The 24911-nt window shown below is 42.7% G+C and overlaps 1 protein-coding gene across 1 annotated transcript; it reads right to left on the bottom strand.

Moving 5' to 3' along the window:
• Positions 1–564: 564 nt before the first annotated feature.
• Positions 565–23233, bottom strand: LIF (LIF interleukin 6 family cytokine). The gene is made up of 3 exons (XM_033956010.1): positions 23176–23233; positions 9401–9579; positions 565–981 (listed from the first exon to the last, which is right to left on the bottom strand). The coding sequence occupies exons 1-3, from the start codon at positions 23231–23233 to the stop codon at positions 565–567; spliced, it is 654 nt and encodes a 217-aa protein (XP_033811901.1).
• Between the last annotated feature and the right edge of the window lie 1678 nt (positions 23234–24911).

Raw genomic sequence — 24911 nt, 5'->3', positions numbered from 1 at the left:
AGATACACATATTTTGTACCTGGAGTAATAGAGGGTTAAGTGACTTGCCTAGAGCCACATGGAGCTGGAATAGGATTTGAACCCTGTTCCTCAGACCACTACACTAACCATGAAACAATTTCTCCACTCAGTTTTCAGAATCTGCCCTACTGTTAAAAGAGCAGAACTAATTTGCATAGGTTGATTGCCCCCAAAAGCCAGACCTATTTATAGCCCTTGAGGTCCACAGCCAAGAACTCCTATCCTATTGGTTTTATTTTATGTCTGGGGCAGATTTTTTAAACGTCTTTTTGCTTTATAAAGTTATATCAATATATTAAATGCCTGTCTCGTGTCTGATCGTTGTAAAACAGCCTAAATCACAGGGCAGACAAGGATGTCCTGTTTGGCTGCAAACCCCAGTTCCCTGTTCTTAGCTTTTCTATAAGAAATTAGCAACACAAACATATAAAGAACATTGAAAATAGAGACAACCTAGGGCAGGGGAAGGCTGCTTCGGTAACTTGGAAAACTTTCCTGATGACATAAAGTTTTTGTATTTTTATTTAGCTGGTTGTCAGTTTTCTAACTGTCCCTTTCTGACTGAGTCACTTGAGCAATTTTATCTATAACCCGCATATACTTCCTGAGAACCTGGCACCCGTGCTGCTTCTTATCAAATGTATTACTCCCTTTAGTGCTTCTGCCATATACCACGTCCACATCAGTAACCTTGTATTTCTCACACAGTAGACACGTTAGGTTGGAGATTACCCCCCTAATGGTTGTGGTAGTATTCCTTAGTAACATCAACAGGTTCTTGTCCGTCGGATTCAGGTCTTTTTGATCTCGGGTGATATTGCCAAGTGATGCATTCATATAGACGAAAAGTTTATACAATTCAACCATTCTCGGTTTGCCATGTGTTCCATTCATGTGGAAGCTAGGGAAATCAATGCCAGTTGGCTTGCAGATTTCTTCCCTCACCCCTTGACTGTCCACCTGGATGACAAAGAATTAAAGTGTTATTGACATTTCATACTTCTATAACAGTTCAGGTCAGATGATCTAAAGCAGTGTTTTTCAACCTTTTTACACCTATGGACCGGCAGAAATAAAATAATTATTCTGTGGACTGGCATCGGTCTGTGGAACGGCAGTTGAAGAACACAGGGCTAAGTCGTGGGCCAGACCCCGCCCATCTCTACCCAATCTCCACCCCAGACCCCGCCCTCATAATAGTACTAATTGCACCTGGCCCATCCTGTGCCTCATCTGGAAGCCTTCCCTCTGACATTGCAACGTCAGAGAGAAGGCTTCCGGTTCAGGTGCAGGATGCCCATAGGAGCCACTGCCTGTGGCTTTGTGCACTGAATCAGTTAGGAAGAGGGAGCTGGCTCAAAGATAACGCCACATCAATCGCACCGTGGACCGGCGGTTGAAGAACACTGTTTTGGGTCTAATGCACGTGCTGGCCCTGTGGACCGGCAGGAAATTTCTGTGGACCAGCACTGGTCCATGGACCGGTGGTTGAAGAACACTGATCTAAAGTATGGGTTGGATTCAATAAATGATACAGTTAGGTGCCGGGATGATCCGTGCTAAGCTAGTAGTCTAGAAATGGTGCTTTGTGCAAAGCAGGGTCCAAAAAAAAGGGATCCCCAACAATTATTCCAAATGACCCAAAAATGTCCTACTGCAGCAGAAACATCTGCCTGAAATTCGAGACATTTCTGAGTACTGTATTCTTCAACTGATGGAGCTCGAGTGCATTCAAGCTTGCAGAACAGTTGAGCTCTTAATTAATGAACCCCCAGAATTCATGGTTCATAGACAAAACCGCGGAAGATAAAGGTGCACGCAGACAACTGAGTGCAAGACGGAGGCACGCGCCAAAGAAAATGACAGTTTTTAGGGGCTCCGACGGGGATTTTTGTTGGGGAGCCCCCCACTTTACTTTATACAGATCGCAGCGGCGTTGTGGGGGGTTTGGGGGGTTGTAACCCCCCTCATTATACTGTAAACTTAACTTTTTCCCTGTTTTTAGGGAAAAAGTGAAGTTTTCAGTAAAATGTGGGGGGTTACAACCCCACAACGACCCCACAATGTGGCGCGCTCAGTTGTCAGCGCGCACCTTTGTCTTCCGCGGTTTTGACCTGACACCAAATTCATTGAGCCAACAGCTCGGTGGTGTTGAAGACTCTGAATGTGTCAGGTTTGAAGGAGGTTACTTTGAACGAGTTATGAATTAATTACTTAAAACTCCCATTATACTAATGTATTTTCAAAGGTCATACTAAATGTTAAAACAATTGCAAAGTATTTTGAAACTGTGAAAAGGGTCACATTTTTTCTGGACACTCTGAAGAATACAAGCTTAGCGTGCAATTTGGACCAGATTCCATAACTGGTGCCCAAAAATGATAGGCGCCTAAAGTTAGGTGCCTATTACATGTCAATCCCACTTACAGAATTGCGCCTAACTTAAAACTTAGTAGCCTGTAATATAGGCCAGGGTTTTAAAGGCCTACATTAGAGGTGCTTAAGTCCTTTAGAGCAGTGTTTTTCAACCTTTTTTGGGCAAAGGCACACTTGTTTAATGAAAAAAATTTGCCTATCTTTTGCAGAATCGCATCTATGCAGATAAACGTCTAACTCCCAATTCAATTTTATTTTTTTCAATTTTGACCTTGTTAAAACTCATCATTGAAGCCAATTTATTAATGAAGTTAGGCGATGGTCTATGCACCGTTTATAGAATTCCCCAGTTTGTGCCTAACTTTGAGTGCAAGATTTTCAGAAGTTTAAGAAACTCTTAAAAACTACATTATTTGCAGAAGCATTTCAATAAAGGTCTATCCTGGGTTATGAACGAATGCCGTAAATAATGGCTGATATGAAAGAATTGCTGAATTTATTGTTTGTATGATATGTGTTGTATGGTTTTTTTATATGACTTTTTTTTTGTAAAACTGCCTAGTTATAGGTGGTTAAGAAATCTTTTAAATAAATAAAATCTTGCAAAGGTTAGTGTACTTGCTCACGCCCAGCTGATGGCAGTCAGGTGCACATGTGCAGGTATTCTATAATGCGCCTAATTTCTGGGAACACCTCTGACCTGCCTAAGCCCCTTTTGGAATTTCCTGCTATAAAATTTAGGCATGAAAATAACATAGCATTTTTATACGCATGCCACACGTAGGTATTCCTAGAGGTGCTCGTAGTTTGGATGGAGCTGGGGAAGAGTTGTGGTGTACGAGTTGTTTTGTTTTTTTGTATAAAATATGTATATGTACATGCATAGGATTACCTTCCATTTACCTCTTCAGAGCAGGTTTAAACGTGTGCGTAAGAATTTGTGTGCTACTGGGAAACTCTCAGAAATTACTATTGGAACCCTCCTTATCGGAACCAAAACCTCTCGACTACGGAGTGCCCCCAGGGTGCATTATTATCCCCACTCCTCTTCAACCTATATGTCAAACCAGTACTCGACATTGCAAAAAAACACCAATTCAAAATACACTCGTACGCAGATGACATACATCCTAGGTCAACACCGAGATGCACAAATAAAAAAACTTCACTGCTGCCTAACGGAAATAAAAAAAACTGCATGACGGCAAATAAACTACAGCTCAACGCGTCAAAAACTGAACTTCTCTGGATACATAAGGACACCTGTGCATAGCCCCGCCCATCTCTCTCCTGGGGAAATTATACCCTAACAGCCAAAGACAATGTCCGCAACCTAGGAGTGATTCTCAACTCAAACATGTCGCTCTCAGACTATGTATCAAAATTTGTGTCTTCATCCTTCTATTACCACCGCCAACTAAAGTGCATTCGTGCTTATTTCTCAGAAAGCGATTTCACCCAGCTACTATATGCATTTGTACTATCTCCCATAGATTACTGCAACGGTCTACTAGTGGGCTTACCCGCAAAAACACTCTCCCGTCTCCAAGGGGTGCAAAACGCTGCTATCCAACTGCTAAAAAACTTGGGCTTCCACGAACATGTCACCCCTGCGCTAACATCCATGCACTGGCTATCTATCCAAAAATGATGCGCCTTTAGCCTTCAAGACTTTCCACAAAATGATATCAAACTACATAGCATCAAAACTATATATTTATGTCTTCAACCGATCACTAAGATCCCAAACAGAAAAACGGCTGGTCCTGCCACCTGGGCTGCTCACTCACGTCTGAGACAGCCCAAAGACACTCATATTCTCACTATATACCCAGAATGTGGCACATCATCTCCCCATCTATTAGATCACTAGACAGTCTTTGGAACTTCAGAAAAGCTGTGAAAATCTTCCTCTCTACAAATCCAGCTCCTTGAAGACCCACGTCTACACCCCTGGCGGATGGATCTCACTAATACTCGCATGCCAGCGCAAATATAACCTGAATTACTATTACATTCTCCAACAACAAACGTGCACCCACTTGCTAAGAAAGCTATTTTATTTCCATGTGAAATCTACACTGAATGTGCTGCAATTTAATCCACCCTATGTCTACTAAGTCTATATTTTAAGTCTGCATGTTATGTCTTTACTGTAATCTAAACCCCTTTGTTTATACTATAAATGCTGTAAAGTCTGTATTTCTCACTAAAGTTTGTCCTAACCATACTATGAATGTACTCTTGTAACCCGTTCTGGGCTCCTTTGGGAGGTCGAGCTAAATAAATAATGTTATTCGCTTGTAGGAACCAGTTCTTGGAGCCTATGTTAATGAATGCACTTAGGCACCTAGGTTGCATTTATAAAATAATCTCCAAAAAAACACAAGGAATGATGGCCAAAACTAAAACTCACATACCCATCAAAATTTCCTAAATAGTTATGAACAAGAAAGAACCATCAGATGGAATAGGAACCAACCTACAAATCAAGCAGAATGTAACAGCTCCTTGAAACCCTCAAAATCCTCATTGGTCCAAATACTGTCCAAACAATTATGTCCAACTTAGTTTTCTCAAAAGTATCCAAATTAATATGTTCATATAACTGTATCCCATATCAATATAATTTAAAAGATCACTTGTCTTGTGTGAAGTACCAAAGGCCCATAAGCAAGTCCAACACAGTATAGTGATTCAAGCTACCAGTCTTCATCAGGGATTCTACTTGAAAAATTAAAAGCTTCACTTCAAACCTTCTGTGACTATGTTTATTCACGATGGTTCGATTATTCTGTAAGGCAAATAAACAAACATGGAGTCAAAGAGCTCCTTTTACAAAGGCACGCTAGGGCTTTAACGCACAGAATGGCGCGTGCTAAATTGCGCTAGCTGCTACTGCCTCCTTTTGAGCAGGCGGTAGATTTTTGGCTAGCGCGCGCTAATCCGGTGCGGGTGTTAAAAACGCTAGCGCACTTTTGTAAAAGGAGCCCAAAGTGTTTTTCAGCACCCCACTGAAATCACATCAGAGCTGCTGCATCAGTAGCTCCAAATCCAATTCTTCATCGAGACCCATAGGCGAAAAAGAGCACAAGGTGAATATCCAATAATGTTCATAATAATTAATTTAATAAAGCATCCCAGTTTCCTGATGTTAAAGGGGACCTGTTCAATAATACACCATTTAATGTCCTGTATATTGTCCTTCTTAATCGAGTGAGCCACTATGGGTTTAGATAATGCAGATGTCAACTCTCTTGTAGTGTGTCCCAAATAGAAAGTCCACATCAACAAACAATAACATGTATTACATAGGTTGAATCACAGTATTAGTACAGGCAGAAAGAACCCAATTGATTGAAAGGACTGTCTGAGTCTGATCCTAAATGGTGTCAATATACTAAAATCATTTTCCACATGTTGAATGAAAGAAGGTAAGTCCATCCTCCACCAAATGAAGCCTGTAGTAATTCCATCTCCCACCCCCATGATATGGTATTAATGGAGGATCCTGAAATAATTGAAGAGGGGACAAAATGTACCAAAATTTCTGAATATTTACCTTGTGCTCTGTTTTGCCTATGGGTCTCAATAAAGATGACTTTGATTTGATGTTAAAGGTGGTGGAACTGTCATGTGACTTCAGCAATGTGCTGAAAAATTCTTTGACACCATGTTTGCTTTACAGAATAATTGAACCATGTGCGGCAGCATCGTGAATAAACATAGTCACAGAAGGTTTGGAGTGGTGCTTCTGAAGCATTCTCTTGAAGTAGAATCCCTGAAGAAGACTTGTAGCTCGAAACATGGTACTATTTTGGATTGGCCTATGAACCCTTGGTGCAGCGTTTCTGCTTCATCAGAACAGGAGTGGAACTTCTTGGGCTTTTGGAGTGCTTCTCATAAGCTAAGTGATCTTTTTTTTTTTTTTTTAAGTTCAAGTAAGTTTTTATTGAAGTATCAATATAACAATAACAAAACAGAAATGGCACAGTTCAACAATTACAAACTTGCAATACTCATGTACAAGGCGAGGCCATAAAACAACAAAGAAAGCGAAATAATGAAGGCAGTAATTAATGAGGGAATGGGGACAAGAAAAGGTAAAAAATATAGAGTCAGGAGAAAAACAAGAAAAAGTGCAAGAAACACCTGTAAGTCAGTCACCTAAACTCCAATACTATAATAATAAAAAATCAGTTACTTAATGCTATCACAATGAGACATTATCCGATAACCCGTATATATAGTGAAAAAGCAATCAGAAGGGATAATAGGGCAATTTAGCATAGTGCAACAGAGGTGCCCAAAGTTGTTCAAATTTCTTCATGGAATGGGAACGTTCAGCAGCAAAGCGTTCATACATGGCAACCAAGCATACTGCGTTCCACCACATGGTTTGCTCCACTTCAGCAGAGTTTTTCCAATTTGAGAGAATGAGAATTAACATGTACAATAAGTTATCTTGATCTCTTGTCATAGGCTGAGGAGCCCCTAAGCCTCCAACAATGATAATGGTGAACGACAAAGGGCAGGTGATCTGAAGTGTCTGTCCAAACTCTATCCCAAAAAACAGTAAGTAGGGAACAGTCGAATGTCATGATGCAACGTGCCTCTTGCAGATCTAAAGGACCAACATCTGAGGCACACCACTGGTAACATTCCTTTTCTCAGAGCAATCTCCATTGATCACTACCCTCTGTTGCCTTCCACTCAACCAGTTCTTGATCCAGCCCATCACTTTGGGACCCATCCTGCTATATCTTTTTTGAGCTATGGTAACCAGAACTGCATGCAGAATTCAAGGTGCGGTTGTACCATAGAGCGATACAAGGGCATTATAACATTTTCATTTTTGTTTTCCATTTCTGTCCTGATAGAATGTTAGGAATTATTTGCTTTCTTAGCCGCAGCCGCACATTGAGCTAAAGGTTTCAACGTATCCTCAACAATGACACCTGGATCCTTTTCCTGGACAGTGACTCCTCACACAGAACCCAGCATCACATAGCTATAGTTCGGGTTCCTCTTTCCCACATGCATCACTTTGCACTTGCTCACATTAAACGTCATCTGCCATTTTGATGCCCGTAAGAATAGCCTTACTGGGTTGGACCAATGGTCCATCAAGCCCACTAGCTCATTCTCACGGTGGCCAATCCAGGTCACTAGTACCTGGCCAAAACCCAAGGTGTAGCAATAGCCCATGCTACCAATACGGGGCAAGCAGTGGCTTCCCGCATGTCTTTCTCAATAACAGACTATGGACTTTTCCTCCAGTACCTTGAGTACCTGAGTGTAATTAAACCGCTTAGATAACCTTGATAGGCGGTATATAAAAACCTAATAAACTTGAAATTGTCCAAACCTTTCTTAAAACCAGCTACGCTATCTGCTATTACCACATCCTCTGGCAACACGTTCCAGAGCTTAACTATTCTCTGAGTGAAAAAATATTTCCTCCTATTGGTTTTAAAAGTATTTCCTTGTAACTTCGAGTGTCCCCTAGTCTTTGTAATTTTTGACAGAGCGAAAAATTGATCCACTTGTACCCGTTCTACTCCACTCAGGATTTTGTAGACTTCAATCATATCTCCCCTCAGCCGTCTCTTTTCCAAGCTGAAGAGCCCTAACCATTTTAGTCTTTCCTCATACGAGAGGAGTTCCATTCCCTTTATCATCTTGGTTGCTCTTCTTTGAACCTTTTCTAGTGCCGCTATATTTTTCTTGAGATAAGGAGACCAGAATTGAACGCAATACTCCAGATAAGGTCACACCATGGAGCGATACAGGGGCATTATGACATTCTTAGTTGTGTTAACCATCCCTTTTTTAATAATTCCCAGCATCCTGTTTGCTGCCGCCACACATTGGGTGGAAGGTTTCATCGTATTGTCTACAATGATACCCAGATCCTTTTCTTAGGCGCTAACCCCCAAGGTGGACCCTAGCATCCGCTAACTGTGGTTCAGGTTATTCTTCCCAATGTGCATCATTTTGCATTTGTGCACATTAAATTTCATCTGCCACTTGGACGCCCAGTCATTCAATTTCCTAAGATTCGCCTGCAATTTTTCACAATCCACATGCGTTTTAACAACCTTGAACAACTTTGAGTCATTGGCAAATTTACCCCCCCCCCCCCCCCCGTCTTTTACTAAACAACCAGTTCTCAATCCATAAAATGACATTACCTATCTCATGACTTTTTATTTCCTCAGAAGTCTTTCATGAGGTACTTTATTAAATGCCTTTTGAAAAGCCAAATACACAATATCAACAGGTTCATTCACCCCTTCAAAGAAATGCAGTAGATTGGTGGTGAGGCAAGATTTTCCTTGACTAAAACCATGTTGGCTTTCTCTCATGAATCCATGCTTATGTATATGTTCTGTCATTTTGTTCTTTATAATAGTCTCTACCGTTTTGCCCAACACTGACGTCGGACTCACCAGTCTATAATTTCCTGGAATACCTCTGGAACCCTTTTTAAAAATCGGCCTCTCCCAGAGCAGGTGAAAACACACACATGTGCATCCTGCTGTGATAAGCATGCAGTAGCAGTGATTTTTGAAAGAGAAAGTATATCTGTACTTCACTTTCTTCACATTAACCAACTGCATCCACTTCTAAAACTGGCTTCTAAGTATTACTGCAAAAAATCAAATTAGGATGGCTTAGTGGCATGTGGAAGGTCCCTATTTCCGTGCCTAGCCTGAGAGTACACATATGAAGGCTACAGTAACAGCCCCCAGCAGGGAGCAGGAAGTTGTGGTTATTGCTTAAAGTAGTATTGGGGGGCAGAATTATGCATGAAAGGAAGTAGCCATAGTGCAAAGCCCAGACTAGGCATTCTGGGGAATTTAAAATCAGGGTGGGAGGGGAGAAGGCCTCAGGCAGCTGCGATTAGAGTGTCAGATTCCAGAACTGATTCTGATTAGCCTGGAAGTACAAAGCAGAAGTAAATTGCACAGACCAAGAAAAGAGAACAAGCTAAACTTACGTAGGTCCCATATAAACTTTTTGCCGAGTTGTTTAAGATCTGCAGTTGACTCCGAAGTTGTTGCATGGTGTTGTTTCCACACCAACCCAAATTTTCACAGATAGGGATCTGGGGATTCACTGGTAGCGCCCTACTAACTACCAGTCTTAAGTGGCACAGCAACAAGAAATGTACAGCTCCTGTTGACAAAGGAGAAAATTAGAAGAAAAGCTGAAGCATGTGAGGTGAGATGCTCTTATCTGCGATTCCATTTCATGTCGGTAGTGTTACTCATAAACCAACTGCATCCACGTTTTTCAGGACAGATTTATAACTGTATTTCATGCTTGGACATGTAATGCTATTTCACTTAGGAGTCCTTTTACTAAGGCGCCCTAACCGAATTAGCACACGCTAAACACGAATGCGTCCATAGAATGGACGCGTTAGCATTCTAGTGCGCCTTAGCAAAAGAGGGGGTTAATTAAATCAACTAGAAGTCCATGCATATAATAAAACAGGACTGAATCGGACTTCCGCAAACTCTTTTAATACTCAGCGGAGCTGGCTGTCTTCAGCATTCTTCCCATGGCCAGCAAGTAATTGATGGCCATAATCGGTCTTTTACATTTTGAAACTGTAGCTTGTTTTAATAGGTGTTCTTAGGTAGCTTAACTGAGAAAAGGCATGTGTTTCCCATGAGGATAAAAAAACAGACCTCACCAGGTATAGAGTGCCTGCATTTGACAGAAGTTAGCATGCTAAAAGCCAATTTGTTAAACGACATTTGTTTTGTCTCATGAAGTATGGAGTCTGAGTCTATATTTGTCTTCTAGATTCATGCTCTGCTTGGTTTCATTGATGTTTAGCGTGGAAAAGAATATGTAATAACTCAGTTCTGGCAGGATTTGATGGTTTGGTTATGTATTGTGACATTGTTTATAATTTTATAAATGCTTGTATGTCATTTTATTGTGTATGTTACTTTGTGCTCCGCCTTGATAAAGGCGGAATGTAAATAAAGAAACAAACATTTGTAATGTGAAAAATGGCCACCATGATATCTAAGGGTCCTTTTATCAAGCTACGGTAGGGGTTTAACGCGCGTAATACCGCGCGTTAAACTGCCTGCCGTGCTAGCCGCTAACGCCTGCACTGAGCAGGCGTTAGTTTTTTTAGCCGGCCGCGGGAGTTAGCGCGTGATGAAATGTCCGACGCGCTAACCCAGCTAGCGTGGCTTGATAAAAGGACCCCTTAGTGATCATCTCGCTGTGCTACTGCAGTACCATGAGATGGCCACTAGAGGTCAAGATAGACATTTTGGATCCCAGGCAGCAGCAGCAGAGGATCATGTTGTTGCCCAGTTACTACTGAATCACCATGGAGACTACTGGGTAAGTCCTAGTGCGGGGATGGGGGGAGGGTCAGGATCTGGAGGGCAGAGTTTGTCTCAGAGAGTGGGATTTTGTACCGGGGGGGGGGGGGGGAGAATTAAAGGGGATTATCACACTTGGAGGGATCTGAAAAGGGGGGAGTTGTTGCTATTGGAGGGGGAATCGGACTAGGTCTGTCATTGTTGGGAAGATCAGAAGGGGTCTATCACTGTTGGGGGGAATTGGAAAGAGGCTGTGTAGTGTTTGGGACACTAGGGCAGGGTTACCATATAGCTCTAGAAAAAGGAGGATGGATTGAGACATCCAGGTTTTACTTCCACTGAAAGTAATGGAAATAAAACTCAGATGTCTCACTCCGACCTCCTTTTTCTGGTTCATATGGTAACCCTAGTGTAGGGTGATATTAGGAGAGGCGATGTGTGGGGGAGATCAAAGCTGCAGTGAGGGGGAACATCACTGTAGCAATGGCCCCTTTTCTGATTTCTTTTGTTGGGCCTGCCCTACATTCAATGTGGAGGGGCATTTTCGATGTGACATCCAAATCTGAATTTGGATACTCTGCAGAAGATGGACAAAATTCCAATAGTAAATATGACCATTTACGAAAATAAAATAAAATATTTTTGTTTCGAAAATGGCCATTTCTCAGAAGTGCTTGTCCTCAGTGCGTTTATCTTTGTGAACCATAAAAAAAAAAAGATCCAAAAGAAAAACGCAAAAAAACAAGCCGTTTGGATGTAGGAGGGACCAGCATTTTTAGTAGACTGGCCACACAGACATCCCAGCAGAGCAGTGGGGCACCTTAGGGAACACTGCAATGAATTTCACATAAAAAGGCCCAGGTACACATCTCACCCTAACCCCATTGTAGTGTCTGGTGAGCCTCCAACACCCACTGTACCCAACTGTACACCACATCAATAGCCCTTGTGCCTGCAAGTGTCATACTCCACTCTAACCACTACCCTTGTAGTGGAACATGTGAGCTTTGCAAACTCTATCCTAATCCCATTTTGAGCCAATCGGGGCCTTAGGCCCCTCCTACTTCATCCCAAGATGCATTGGGAGGGGAAAGGCCCATCATTCTCAGGGCTTCCCTCCTGCCGATTTGTCTTTGGAAGGTACAGGTGGTCCGGGGATGTCGGGGTCCAGAATGTTGAGGGATGCCGGGGGATCCAGGGATGTCAGGGGGAGGGGTGTAGGGCTCTGCAGCTCAGCTGATTCTGGCAAGGGGAATCCCCATCAGCTGAGCCAGCAGGAATCCCCGAAACCGGCTCAGCTGATGGGGAGTCCTCTGCCGCGATCAGACAAGGTAGTTGGGTACATCTACAAAACTTGCTGTTGTGTGATTCGTTTCTATTTTTTGAAAATGGCCAAAAAAGATAGATGTCATAAGGACCAAAACTTACACATAGGTCATTTTCAAAAATGAAAGATTGACATCTGGCAGTTTTGAAAATGGACATTTTTTTCTGCTGGGTTTGTGGACATCTTGCCCAAAATGTCCAACCTCAGACTTAGACTTCCTATCGAAAATGCCCCTCCATGTAACTAGAGAGGTCTGAGATAAACTAATCAGTGGAAGAATGAACTAGTGGAACAAGCCAAGGGAGTGGCCAACACAGATATGTTGCAGTTCTAAAATAGTACATTGATCTTCTAAGAAGCATCGGTTATGACCCTAACAGCCGTGGTATTGCTGCGTTGAACTTCTAAGAAGGCTGGGCTAACCTGCATGGAGTTCCTGAAGAGTGTTATAATTCATACTTTGATGTGCATGTGGTGGCTGCATGTTTTGTACAAAAAAAGTCTTGCTGGCTTTGCTTGCTATATGGATTATTAGAAAGCTCGGTAGGGAGGACTTGAGGGAAACCAGAAGATTTCAATTATTTACCTATCCTAAGGTAAAATCCTGCCGATATAAGACTTTTCTAGACAGAACACTGGCATTTCAAGCAGGCAAATTGCAATCTTGGTTAGGTGAATGTATCCATCATGCCATGTTGTATTGCTCTTTTTGAAAATCAGTTTAGACTACATTGTTTGACAAATTCATTACCTAACTTAGGAATTTTTAAAATTGCAACTAGTATATTCTATGTGATTGTATTCTTGCTGATTGTACAGCTTCTCTTGGTGTATAGAAGAATAAAGTTATTATTATTATTGAGTGTTGGTCATGTAAAAATCAAATAGGAAGCCAATAAGATCTGAATTAGCCTTCCAGTGAAGGTCACGGAGATCAGCATATTCACAAATTTAGGGCATACTGGCATTTAGGAGTGTTCCAAACTGGAACGGTGTCCTGTGTGCCTTCTACTGCTCTCGTCCCACCCATTATGTCACGGCCAAGCAGAGGAATGGGATGCAGTCTTATCCTATATAATAAAACCCTAGAGCGTGCATGCGCTCTTGAAATTTCGTGATCCCTGCCACTGTGATTTCTGATCCGTGGCAGCCAATCCGGCGGCAGGGAACATTTTAGCTCCCTCCTCCCGCCCTCACTCGCCCTCACTCGCCCTCACTCCCCTCCTCCCGCCCTCACTCGCCATGGAAGCCAGGCAAGCTCTCTCCCTGCCACGTCCTCAGCAGGGAACACACCTCCCGCCCTAACTCACCGCCGCTGCTGCTGATCCTCCTCTAAAGAGCAGCCTGCAATGGTGTCTGGCTTTAGCGAACCTCGCAGGCCGCTCTCCACCCTCGGTAGCACGTTCCCTCTGACGCACGGGATCGCGTCAGAGGAAACGTGCTACCATCGCAGGCTGCTCTTTACAGGAGGATCAGCCACCATGGGGATCGTGAGAAGAGCCTGGTACTTTGAAACTTGCAGGCCAGCCTGCGGGAAGGGAAGGGGGAGGGGCCGAACGGAGCAGGACAGCTCACGGTAAGAGAAGGGAATGGGGGTGGGGGAAAATGCTGCTACTGCTTCAGCAAGGACCTGGAGGGGAAGGGAAATATCACTGCTGCTTCTGCAAAGGAAAGTGGGGGGGGAGAGAAGGGAATAGGGGTGGGGGAAAATGCTGCTACTACTTCACAGGGACCTGGAGGGGAAGGGAAATACCGCTGCTGCTTCTGCAAAGGAAAGTGGGGGGGGGGGGGAGAGAGAGACATACAGAAATAAAGACAGACAGGGGACCAGAGAGACAGACAGAAAGAAAGACAGACAGACAAAGGGTGCCAGGGAGAGAGAGAAAAAAATAGCAGGAGGAAGAGAGACAGAAAGAAAGGAAGAAAGAGACAGGAGCAGGGAGAAAGACATAAAGAAAGAAAGACAGACAGGCATATATTCTAGCACCCGTTAATGTAACGGGCTTAAACACTAGTTTTATTTATATACTGCTTATAGCCTAAGCAGTTTACATTCAGGTTCTGAAGCATTTTCCCTTGTCTGTCCCAGTGGGTTCACAGTCTATCTAGTGTACCTGGGGCAGTGGAGGATTAAGTGACTTGTCCAGGGTCACAAGGAGCGGGGCAGGGTTTGAACCCACAACCTTAGGGTGCTGAGACTGTAGCTCTAACGACGATGCCACACTCTCCTCCCTTGTGCCCTGTGTGACCATATCTCACATATCTCACTCTGGCCTTGCTGGAAACTGATATGGAGAGCAATGGTAGGAAAATGTTTAAGAATCAGATAAAGACTTGAAGGGGGTGGGGTCAGTAACTGGTGTTGCATTGTTTATTAGTATTGTATGCTTATCTAACCCAAGTGAAAGAATATCAGTAGGACAGACTGGATGAGTCTGTGGTCTTTTTCTGCTTTCATAAGAGTAGCCTTACTGGGTCAGACCAATGGTCCATCAAGCCCAGTAGCCCGTTCTCACGGTGGCCAATCCAGGTCACTAATGCCTGGCCAAAACCCAAGGAGTAGCAACATTCCATGCTACTGATCCAGGGCAAGCAGAGGCTTCCTCCATGTTTTAATAGCAGACTATGGACTTTTCCTCCAGGAACTTGTCCAACCCTTTTTTTAAAACCAGCTATCCGCTTTTACCACAACCTCTGGCAACGTGTTCCAGAGCTTAACTATCCTCTGAGTGAAAAAAATATTTCCTCCGATTGGTTTTAAAAGTATTTCCCTGCAGTTTCATCGAGTGTCCCCTAGTGTTTGTCATTTTTGATGGAGTGAAAAATTGATCCACTACCTTACTATTAGCTCTTTACAGTACACCTTTGTGAGTATGGTTGTATATATTATATAGAAATATCGAGAACGTCAGCAGATAAGGACTGCAGTGCCCATCTAGTCTGCCCAGTTTCATAAATAGTGCACAGCGATTGACCTCAGCTTAACTCTGACTTCTCTTCATTTCTTTACATTTAGGGCAGGGGTCTCAAAGTCCCTCCTTCAGGGCTGCAATCCAGTTGGGTTTTCAGGATTTCCCCAATGAATATGCATGAGATCTATGTGCATGCATTGCTTTCAATGCATATTCATTGGGGAAATCCTGAAAACCCGACTGGATTGCGGCCCTCAAGGGGGGACTTTGAGATCCCTAATTTAGGGGGAATTGCAATAGTATTTTCAACAGTCATAAAACTAAACAAATCTACCTACAACATACAATGTCTAATAATAAAAATATCTAAATGGCCCCAACCAAACAACCAGAATAAAATAATTTGCAAGAACTGTCATTGTCATGGGTCTAAACCGTAGCTCTGTTTGAATAAGTCTCCAAGGTTTCCCAAACTTTTTCTAGGGATCCCACAAAAACTTGATTTTTCTCCCCCCCCTCAGGATATTCACATGACATCAACTTACCTACACTGAGCTTTCCTGTGGACCCTTGAACAGGTTCGGAAAGCCCTAGTCTCAAGATCTTCTCCGCTACAGCGCCCACACTTTGAAATTCTCTCCCACCCGACATCCAACTAGAAGAATCTCTCGACAAATGTAAGATCAAACTCGTGTGGCTTGCTTGCCTGCCTTAGTCTTTTTGCATCTATATCCTCCGGACTTTGAGGAGGAGGATGTGACTTGTAGTAAATTATTTTTGTCTGCTGCCTGCCTGGTGGTTGCGGCTCTCTGGAAGAAACCAAGCTCCCCCACCCGTGCCTTGCTTCTTCAAAAACTAGATACCTAGTATGCCTTGTATATGCTTACTGCTTGTAAACATCGCAGAATGGGGCCTTTATTCAGGTGTGGCGTAGATTTGATCATTGGAGAACACACTCTGTCCTTTAAATTTTGTTGGTTATAGGAGGGGGGGTGGAGAATCTTCTGAGAGGGGTACAGTGTTGCCGTACAGTGAGAGATTAGAGAAACTGGGCCTTTTCTCCCTTGAAAAGAGGAGACTGAGAGGGGACATGATTGAAATATTCAAGATATTGAAGGGAATAGACTTAGCAGATAAGGACAAGTTGTTCACCCTCTCCAAGGTAGGGAGAACGAGAGGGCACTCTCTAAAGTTGAAAGGGGGTCGATTCCGTACAAACGTAAGGAAGTTCTTCTTCACCCAGAGAGAGGTAGAAAACTGGAACGCTCTTCCGGAGGCTGTTATAGGGGAAAACACCCTCCAGGAATTCAAGACAAAGTAGATAAAGACAGGTTGTTCACCCTCTCCAAGGTAGAGAGAACGAGAGGGCACTCTCTGAAGTTTAAAGGGGATAGATTCCGTACAAATGTAAGGAAGTTCTTCTTCACCCAGAGAGTGTGGAAAACTGGAACGCTCTTCCAGAGTCTGTCATAGGGGAAAACACCCTCCAGGAATTCAAATACGGGAAAACACCCTCCAGGGATTCAAGACAAAGTTGGACGGGTTCCTGTTGAACCAAAATGTAAGCAGGTGAGGCTGGTCTCAGGGCCCTGGTCTTGACCTGGGGGCCACCGCGGGAGCAGACTGCTGGGTACGATGGACCACTGGTCTGACCCAGCAGCGGCAAATTCTTATGTTCTTAAACCTATGTACTCCTGTCTATGCCGTTTTGTTGTTCAGTGTGGTGTTTGTTTTTCTGCGTTTTCTCTAAAAAAACCAACTTCAAAACATTCTTATTCCAAGACGCCTTTCTAACATGAGACAAGAACTCTTCTCCCACCCCTCCTCTGATCAAGGAAGAAATTGAACCACTTTTAAGAAGCGACACCTTCCTTTTATTTCCTTTCCTCCCATTTATTTATTTATTTTACTTCGATGTATTTTATTCTCCCATCCTAACCACTACCTTATGTATCAAACCAGTCTAAGTCCTGTCCGTTAATTATGTAACTACTTAGGGCTCTTTTTACCAAAGTGTGCTAAGCGTTTTAATGCACGCAGCGGAGTAGCGCGCACTAGCTGAAAATCTACCGCTTGCTCAAAAGGAGGCGCTAGCGGCTAACGTGCCATTTCGCGCGTTAAGGCCCTAACGCGCCTTCGTAAAAGGAGCCCTTAGTTAATGACCTTTTCTTTTTCTTACATAAGAACATAAGAAATGCATTCACTGGATCAGACCGAAGTCCATCTTGTCCGGCGATCCGCTCACGCGGTGGCCCATTTAAGTACACCTTTTGGGAGACCCGGATTTCCCGTATCCCTCAATATGGTTTTCAAGAAGATGTGCATCCAACTTGCGCTTGAAACCCAGAACAGTAGTCTCCGCCACAACCTCCTCCGGGAGAGCATTCCAAGCTCCAACCACTCGCTGTGAGAAACAGAACTTCCTGACGTTTGTCCTGAACCTGCTGCCACTCAGTTTCAGGCTGTGACCCCGTGTCTGTGTGACTTCCGAAAATGTTAACAATGCTGCTTCCTGGTCTATTTTATCAAATCCTTTTAATATTTTAAAAGTCTCTATCAAATCCCCTCGCAGTCTTCTCTTCTCTAGGGCGAACAGTCCCAGTTTTCTGAGGCGTTCCTCGTAGCTCAAATTCTCCATACCTTTGACTAGTTTCGTGGCTCGTCTCTGCACCCTCTCCAGCAGAGTTATATCCTTCTTAAGGTATGGAGACCAGTGTTGGACACAGTATTCCAAGTGAGGTCTGAAATACTGTGTCCAACACTGGTCTCCATACCTTAAGAAGGATATAACTCTGCTGGAGAGGGTGCAGAGACGAGCCACTATAAGTCGACTAAAAATACCCGAAATAATTGTTCATGTGTCCATCTTTGAAAGCTTGTCGTTATAAGAGGTTTTTAGATAAGACTTTTGCATTTCAGTTAGGCAAAATGAATTCCTGGTTAAGTATTCTGATTCCTCAAGCACAATCATATTATGCTTTTAGAAAGTTATTAAAAACGTATCTGTTTGATAAGTTTGTAACGTGATAATAAAACGTAGAAATTGCCTTCTCTTTCTGACAGCATTGGGGCAGGAAGTGTAGTAGATATTTTTCTCAAGTCGACTCTTCGTGAGCCAATTTCATTCCGTATCAATTTGGCTTGTGTTTTGAACCAGACGTTTATTTCCAAGGAGGGATTCTTGCTGTTTGAAACAGTGGGCTCCTTTTATCAAGGCGCGGTAGAGGGTTTAACGCGCAGAATACCGCGCGTTAAACCGCCTGCTGCGCTAGCCGCTAACGCCTCCATTGACAAGGCGTTAGTTTTTGGGCTTGCCGCGGGGGTTAGCGCATGATGAAGTGTCCGACGCGCTAACCCCCATAGCGCGCCTTGATCAAAGGAGCCCAGTATGTCCAATGCAGTCATGCCGACGGCAGTTCAATGCCTTTTAACCATTTGGTAAAAACCGCCACTTTAATTTATTAAAGTACAGAATATGACAGAATAGTAGGTATTTAAAAAAAAATAATAATAATTACAGCACAATCTATTACCCTCATGCTGAGAACCAGAAGTTGTGAATGGAAAACCTGGACATCATTTCACAAATTTCATCAGATTACATTTCTTTTTAAATCTGAAACCCCAAAATTTAGGGGGTGGAATCACCCACATTGTGAACATCCAGTGATATCACAAATTACTTCCAAGGTGCCAAAAATAAACAGATTCTTGGTATTTGTTTTGCTGAATGATCACAATATTGTTAAAAAAAAAAGTAAATGGCTCCTTTTACGAAGCCGCGTTAGCGGTTTAACGCGCGTAATAGCGTGCGTTAATTTTCCGCAACACAAAAAGGATATATGGATAAGTTCAAGAGGATTTGGGGACCATTAACAGATTTTTGCAATGAATGATTTTCATTTTTTCCCATAATAAGATAATGGTTAAAGAAGGGAGGGAGGGAAGGGGTAAGGAATTTATTCTCTTTATAATACATTATAAATAATATATTATAATGAGTGATAATCTTATGTGAAATTAATGTAATAAAGGGAGGGAAAAGGGTTCATAATTAAATAATAATTAATAAAATTATTACAATATATATGTTATATAAATTCATAAGAAGAATAATATAAAATATGGTTTATATAAAGTACATTATAGAGACTTCAAGTGTATTGTTAAGACAATTGTATGGAAAATTTATAGCACTTGTTGGTATATGAAAAAATCAATTAAAAACTTAAAACAATTAAAAATGTCCGTGCGATAAAGCCACTAATGCGGCTTTGTAAAAGGAGCCCAAAATCTCCCATTGCCCCAGGTACGTTAGATAGAGTGTGAGCCCGCCAGGACAGAGAGGGAAAAATGCTTAAGTAGCCGAATGTATACAACTTAGGTTATAAGTGGTATAAATAAATAAATAAACATAGCCATTTCCAAATATTTTCCCATTGATACAGAATGGACAAAATAAGCTTAACGTATCACAGTGCTCTTGTATAAACTTGGGGCTCCTTTTACTACGCTGCGTTAGGGCTTTAAAGCGTGGAATAGCGCACGCTACAATGCTGCGCACGCTAGACGCTAACGCCAGCGTTGAGCTGGCGTTCGTTCTAGCCACCTAGCGCGGGGTTAGCGCACGCTAGCGCAATTGGTCTCGGCCCTACAGAACGCACAGTAAGACTCTCGCACAAAACGCTAGCCACAAATGCTAGGAATTACGGTCCCTGTCCGGGCAGAAAAGGTTAACTTCCTAAAATTTAGCAATTTTCTATTCTATATAGATAATGACAATCCAAAGCAATTACAGTTCACAACTCTTGCTTTCCCTGTTTGTCCGTTCTTTGGGGGGTGCATTTTCATCAGCCTCCATCTGGAGCCGTGTGATAACTGTCCAACACACCTGCCAAGAAATCTCGACCAATTCAACTAACCCCGATAACTCTATCAGCAGCAGATGCCAACTTGGTGGTTTAATTCAGAGCAGAGTAAATTCTTGTCCAAAATAATCTAATCACAAAACATGGTTGCACTTGAAAATATGAGTTTACCTGTAACCAAGAACTTCATTGTCAGTAGCTTATTCTGGTAGGTAACTTGTTGGAAACTGATGCTGTGACAGAGCAGGTTTCGTGTGTTTCATGTTGAAATTAGGAACTCATTATATACTGAAGTCATTTGTAGCCCTCCCTGTATGACTCGCTCAAGCAGGAAGTAAGCTGGAAAATGTGAATGAAGTTTTTTTTTTCTTCTAAGAAGCATTGTACAATCTTTTTGCATTTCATTAGGCATGAATTAAAGTTGTGGTTTTCCTGCCTCCTTTGCTCTTAAATCGTCACATCGGATTTACTGCCAAAATTGGAGTTCAGGAAGGAAAAAATGAAAGAATATCAGTGTTTAAAGCTGGTTAGTTTGTAGAGGAGAATGGTTTTATTGGATGGTGAGATTCCAGCTGATAGGTAGTGAGCCGAGGATCTGCCCTCTTTAGGTGTGGAAATAATTTTATACTCATGTAATATAATTGAAGCTTTCCAAGGTTTCTCTTTCAGTGTGGAGCATCACAATTCACCTTCAAAATATGAAGAGTAGCCTGAAAGCTATTGAAGCGGTGTACTTTCAAGTACACTACGTATTTTTCTGTCCCTGGAGGCTCACAATCTAAATTTGAATCTGGGCAAACAGAGAATGAAGTATCTTGCCCAAGATCACAAGGGGCAGAAGTGAGATTTGAATCAGGCTGTTCTAACCATTAGGCAATTTCTTCACTTATGTCTTGTTTTAGCAAAAATGGCCAAAAAACTATACCAAAATATAAATAAATACCAATATCAGTAACAATACAAAATACAAAAAGATTGGTATTATGAGTGATGATCTCTCCTTAAATGTCCCTGGGGGTGATACAGAAAAAGAAAACACTGCCCGGGGCCAATGGTTGAAACGAGGGCACCGGGCCTGTACTGACTGATTCTTTTGATTTATTTTGTTGATTGTGTTTTTTATACTTATTCAGGGTATATATTTTTCTTTTTCTGTATCACCCCCAGGGACATTTAAGGAGAGATCATCACTCATAATACCAATCTTTTTGTATTTTGTATTGTTTTAGCAAAACCAGCTTGAACACCTGAATTAATTCATGTAAACAGTTCTGAGCTCCCCTGGGAGAACGGTATAGAATATAAAAGGGCTTAGGTGCATGATAGAAGAGCGAGACTTGGGTGTGATTGTATGTGATGATCTTAAGATGGCCAAACAGGTTGAAAAAGGTGACGGCAAAAGTTAGAAGGATGCTAGGTTGCATAGGGAGAGGTATGGCCAGTAGGAAAAAGAAGGTATTGATGCCCCTGTATAAGACTTAGTGAGACCTCATTTAGAATATTGTGTACAATTCTGGAGGCCGCACCTTCAAAGAGATATAAAAAGGATGGAGTCGGTCCAGAGGAAGGCTACTAAAATGGTGTGTGGTCTTCATGATAAGGCGTAAGGGGACAGATTTAAAGATCTCAATCTGTATACTTTGGAGGAAAGGAGGGAGAAAGGAGATATGATAGAGATGTTTAAATACCTGTGTGGGGTAAATGCACATGAGTCGAGTCTCAATTGAAAAGAAGCTCTGGAAAGAGAGGGCATAGGATGAAGTTAAGAGGAGATAGGCTTAGGAGTAATCCTGGCAACACTTTTTTACAGAAAGGGTGGTAGATGCGTGGAACAGTCTTCCGGTAGAGGTGGTGGAGACAGAGACTGTGTCTGAATTCAAGAAAGCCTGGGATAGGCACGTGGGATCTCTTAGAGAGAGGAAGAGACAATGGTTACTGCAGATGGGCAGACTAGATGGGCCATTTGGCCTTTATCTGCCATCATGTTTCTATGTTTATATCCAATCTTGAGCCAGTGGTGTAAATTTCACCCAAGCAACCAATATGGGAGGGGGAATTCAGGGAAGAAGAGGGCCCATTTACGAGAGGAATCCCATATCTTCTGTTATCCTAGGACAAGTAGGCAGCATATTCTCACATTTGGGTAATGACATCCACGAAGCCTGGTATGGACAGCGTTAAATGTGAACTGTCACTTTAAGTTTTAAGAAACTTTGAGACTGCCCGCACAACGCATACACGATTGTTTTCTCATCCAACATTGGCTCGCGGTTCCTAGGTTCTTTGTTTTCTGTGGAGTGAAGTGTGTTTTTCTGGATTTCATCCAGTCTGCGTTGCCTTCAACCCATTCCATTTCTACAGTGGCTTTTAGCCATTTCTTTCTTTGAGTATATTCGTAGTTATAAAAAAAAATTTTTTTAAATATATTTTTGTTTCTTTCTTTCATCTTGGACCTTCAGCCTTCATGTTCTTTTCTCAGAAGGCTTTTTCCATTGTTATTATTGAGTTTAATTTCACCGTTGCAATTTTTCCGTCCATTTCGAAACCGTTGATCGGTTTTAAAAAGTGCTGTCGGTGCCAACATCCTATTTTAATCACTGACCCGCATAGTTGGTGTTTGCAGTGTTTGGGCCCTGAGCATCGTGTTGACATCTTCGCACCCTGTTGCACCTTACAAAAGCGCTTTCTAAAGGCTCGCCACATTCAACAAGAAAAGCTCAGAGCCTGCGGTACCGATGGTACCGGCATCGACATCAGATGAAATTCCAGCATCAGGGAAGCCTGCTAAGAAGCCATCCTCTTCCAACAAGTGGCACAGGCCTCTACAGCATCGAGTCCCTCGATGCAGGCCAAATGTCGATGCCATTGCTCTCCATCTCTGCAAGTTGTTTCTTCTTCAGGGTGTGCTTGCTCTTCAAGGTCACCCACCCCTAGACACCCTGCCGCACCGATGGTATTGGCTGTTGAGCCAAGGGTACCGGTGCAGCTCTTCAAAGAACAACTCAATGCTTAAATTGCATGCAACACTGGTGTTTACATCAACTCCCTCAGTACCATCCCAGCCTAAGCATAGCACCTCAAGGCCACGGGGTACCGATACCAGATCCCCATCGAGGCGTTAGTCTACCTCTCATCAATCTACCAGTAGACATCAACGTTCTCCATCAGGGCATTGATGTCCTCCATCACGACACTCTTCATCAACTAGACGCTCTCCATTGAGAAAATGTCATTCTACATCGCATCAGTCACATGTTTCTAGGGGTAAGAGAGCTTCTCGTCGCTCCTCTTCATCATCTTCATCGAATCAGTACCGTAGACATCGAGAAGCATCATTTCATCCTTCTCATCGTTCTGTACTACACTCTTCATCTTGCAGAGAGTTGCCTGGAGTCCCTGCAGTTGATTCTGATCTGAGTGTGAGCCTACTTTGTCTGCCACTGAGTCATATGGTATACCTTCAGATCCATTTCCTCCTCCTTCTCCCTCCTCCAAGAAGAAAATCTCCTCCGGAAGGACTCTCTTTTATAAAATACGTTAGCAGCTGGGTAAGGTCCTCCCTGTCAAATTGGAAACTGACATTAAGCCCAGAGCAGAGCTCTTAGATGCTTAGATTATGATGAACCTCCTAAGGAACTACTGTACTCAAGTTACCTATGCATTATCTTCTTAAGGAGGCATTTTCTTCGAAACTGGGAGACTTTCTTTTCTGTTACTGCAGCCCCAAGAAAGATTGATTCGCTCTATAGAATAATTTCTTGTCCTGGATTTGACAAACTGCAGCTACAACACCAATCATTGCTTGTGGAGTCAATCCTTAAAAATTTTTCCAGTACCAGAGTTTATGCTTCTGCACCACTGGGGCGTAAGGGTCCATTCATGGACAAATTTGGTCACCGTATTTACCAAAACTCTGTTGGCTAATAAAGTGCTAAATTACAACTTCTACATGGCATTTTACTTTAAACATCTTGTAAAGAAGTTGGCTGATATATTCCCCCAGAACATCTTGTGGACTTTGGACTGTAAGCGTGCCTTGGCTTATTACATACAAAGGACAGAGCCACACAGGACTTCACCTCAACTGTTCATCTCCTTTGATCCTAACAGATTGGGCAAGAAAACTATTTCCACATGGCAAGCAGCCTGTGGAAATTCTGCTATTCTCAGGCTGGGCTGCAGCTCGAGGGTCATATAATAGCACACGAAGTCCGAGCTATGGCATCATCAGTAGCTTTCTTACATTCCACTCCCATTGATGAAGTTTGCAAAGCAGCTACTTGGTCCTCAATTCATACATTCACATCTCACTATTGTCTAGAACAGGGGTAGACAATTCCGGTCCTCGAGAGCCGGAGCCAGGTCAGGTTTTCAGGATCTCCACCATGAATATATATGAGATGGATTTGCTTGCACTGCCTCCTTGAGAGCAAATCTATCTCATGCATATTTATTGTGGATATCCTGAAAGCCTGACCTGGCTCCGGCTCTCGAGGACCGGAATTGTCTATCCCTGGGCTAGAATCCTATTCCAGACAAGATGGTCGTTTTGGCCAAGCAGTTTTACAGAATTTATTTTCTTCCTAATGGCCAACTTTTCCTCTATTCCATTTCAATAAGCTAGGAAGTCCCACATGTGAGAATATGCTGCCTGCTTGTCCTAGGATAAAGCACAGTTACTTACCGTAGCAGGTGATGTCCGGGGACAGCAGGCAGATAGTCTCACATCCCTCCCACCTCCCCTGGTTGGCTTCTTAGCTTGCTTACGGAACTGAGGAATTGTGAGCCGACGTTTGGGCGGGAAGGCACTCACACATGTGCGGTGCGGGCAGTCGCAAAATTTCTTAAAACTTAAAGTAACAGTTCACATTTAACAATGTCGGTAGCGTGGCTCTGTGGATGACGTCACCCACATGTCAGAATATCTGTCTGCTGACCCTGGATAACACCTGTTATGGTAAGTAACTGTGCAGTATGGAACAACCACCCTACCACTACCTCTGGGAGGCTTTTCATAATTTCTAGAGATGAGACAACCAGAAAATGTTTG

This window comes from Geotrypetes seraphini, chromosome 8 (assembly GCF_902459505.1).
Source record: "Geotrypetes seraphini chromosome 8, aGeoSer1.1, whole genome shotgun sequence".
Lineage (NCBI taxonomy): Eukaryota > Metazoa > Chordata > Amphibia > Gymnophiona > Dermophiidae > Geotrypetes > Geotrypetes seraphini.
The sequence above is the reverse complement of the archived record's forward strand: the minus strand, read 5'-3'. Positions and strand labels throughout refer to the sequence as shown.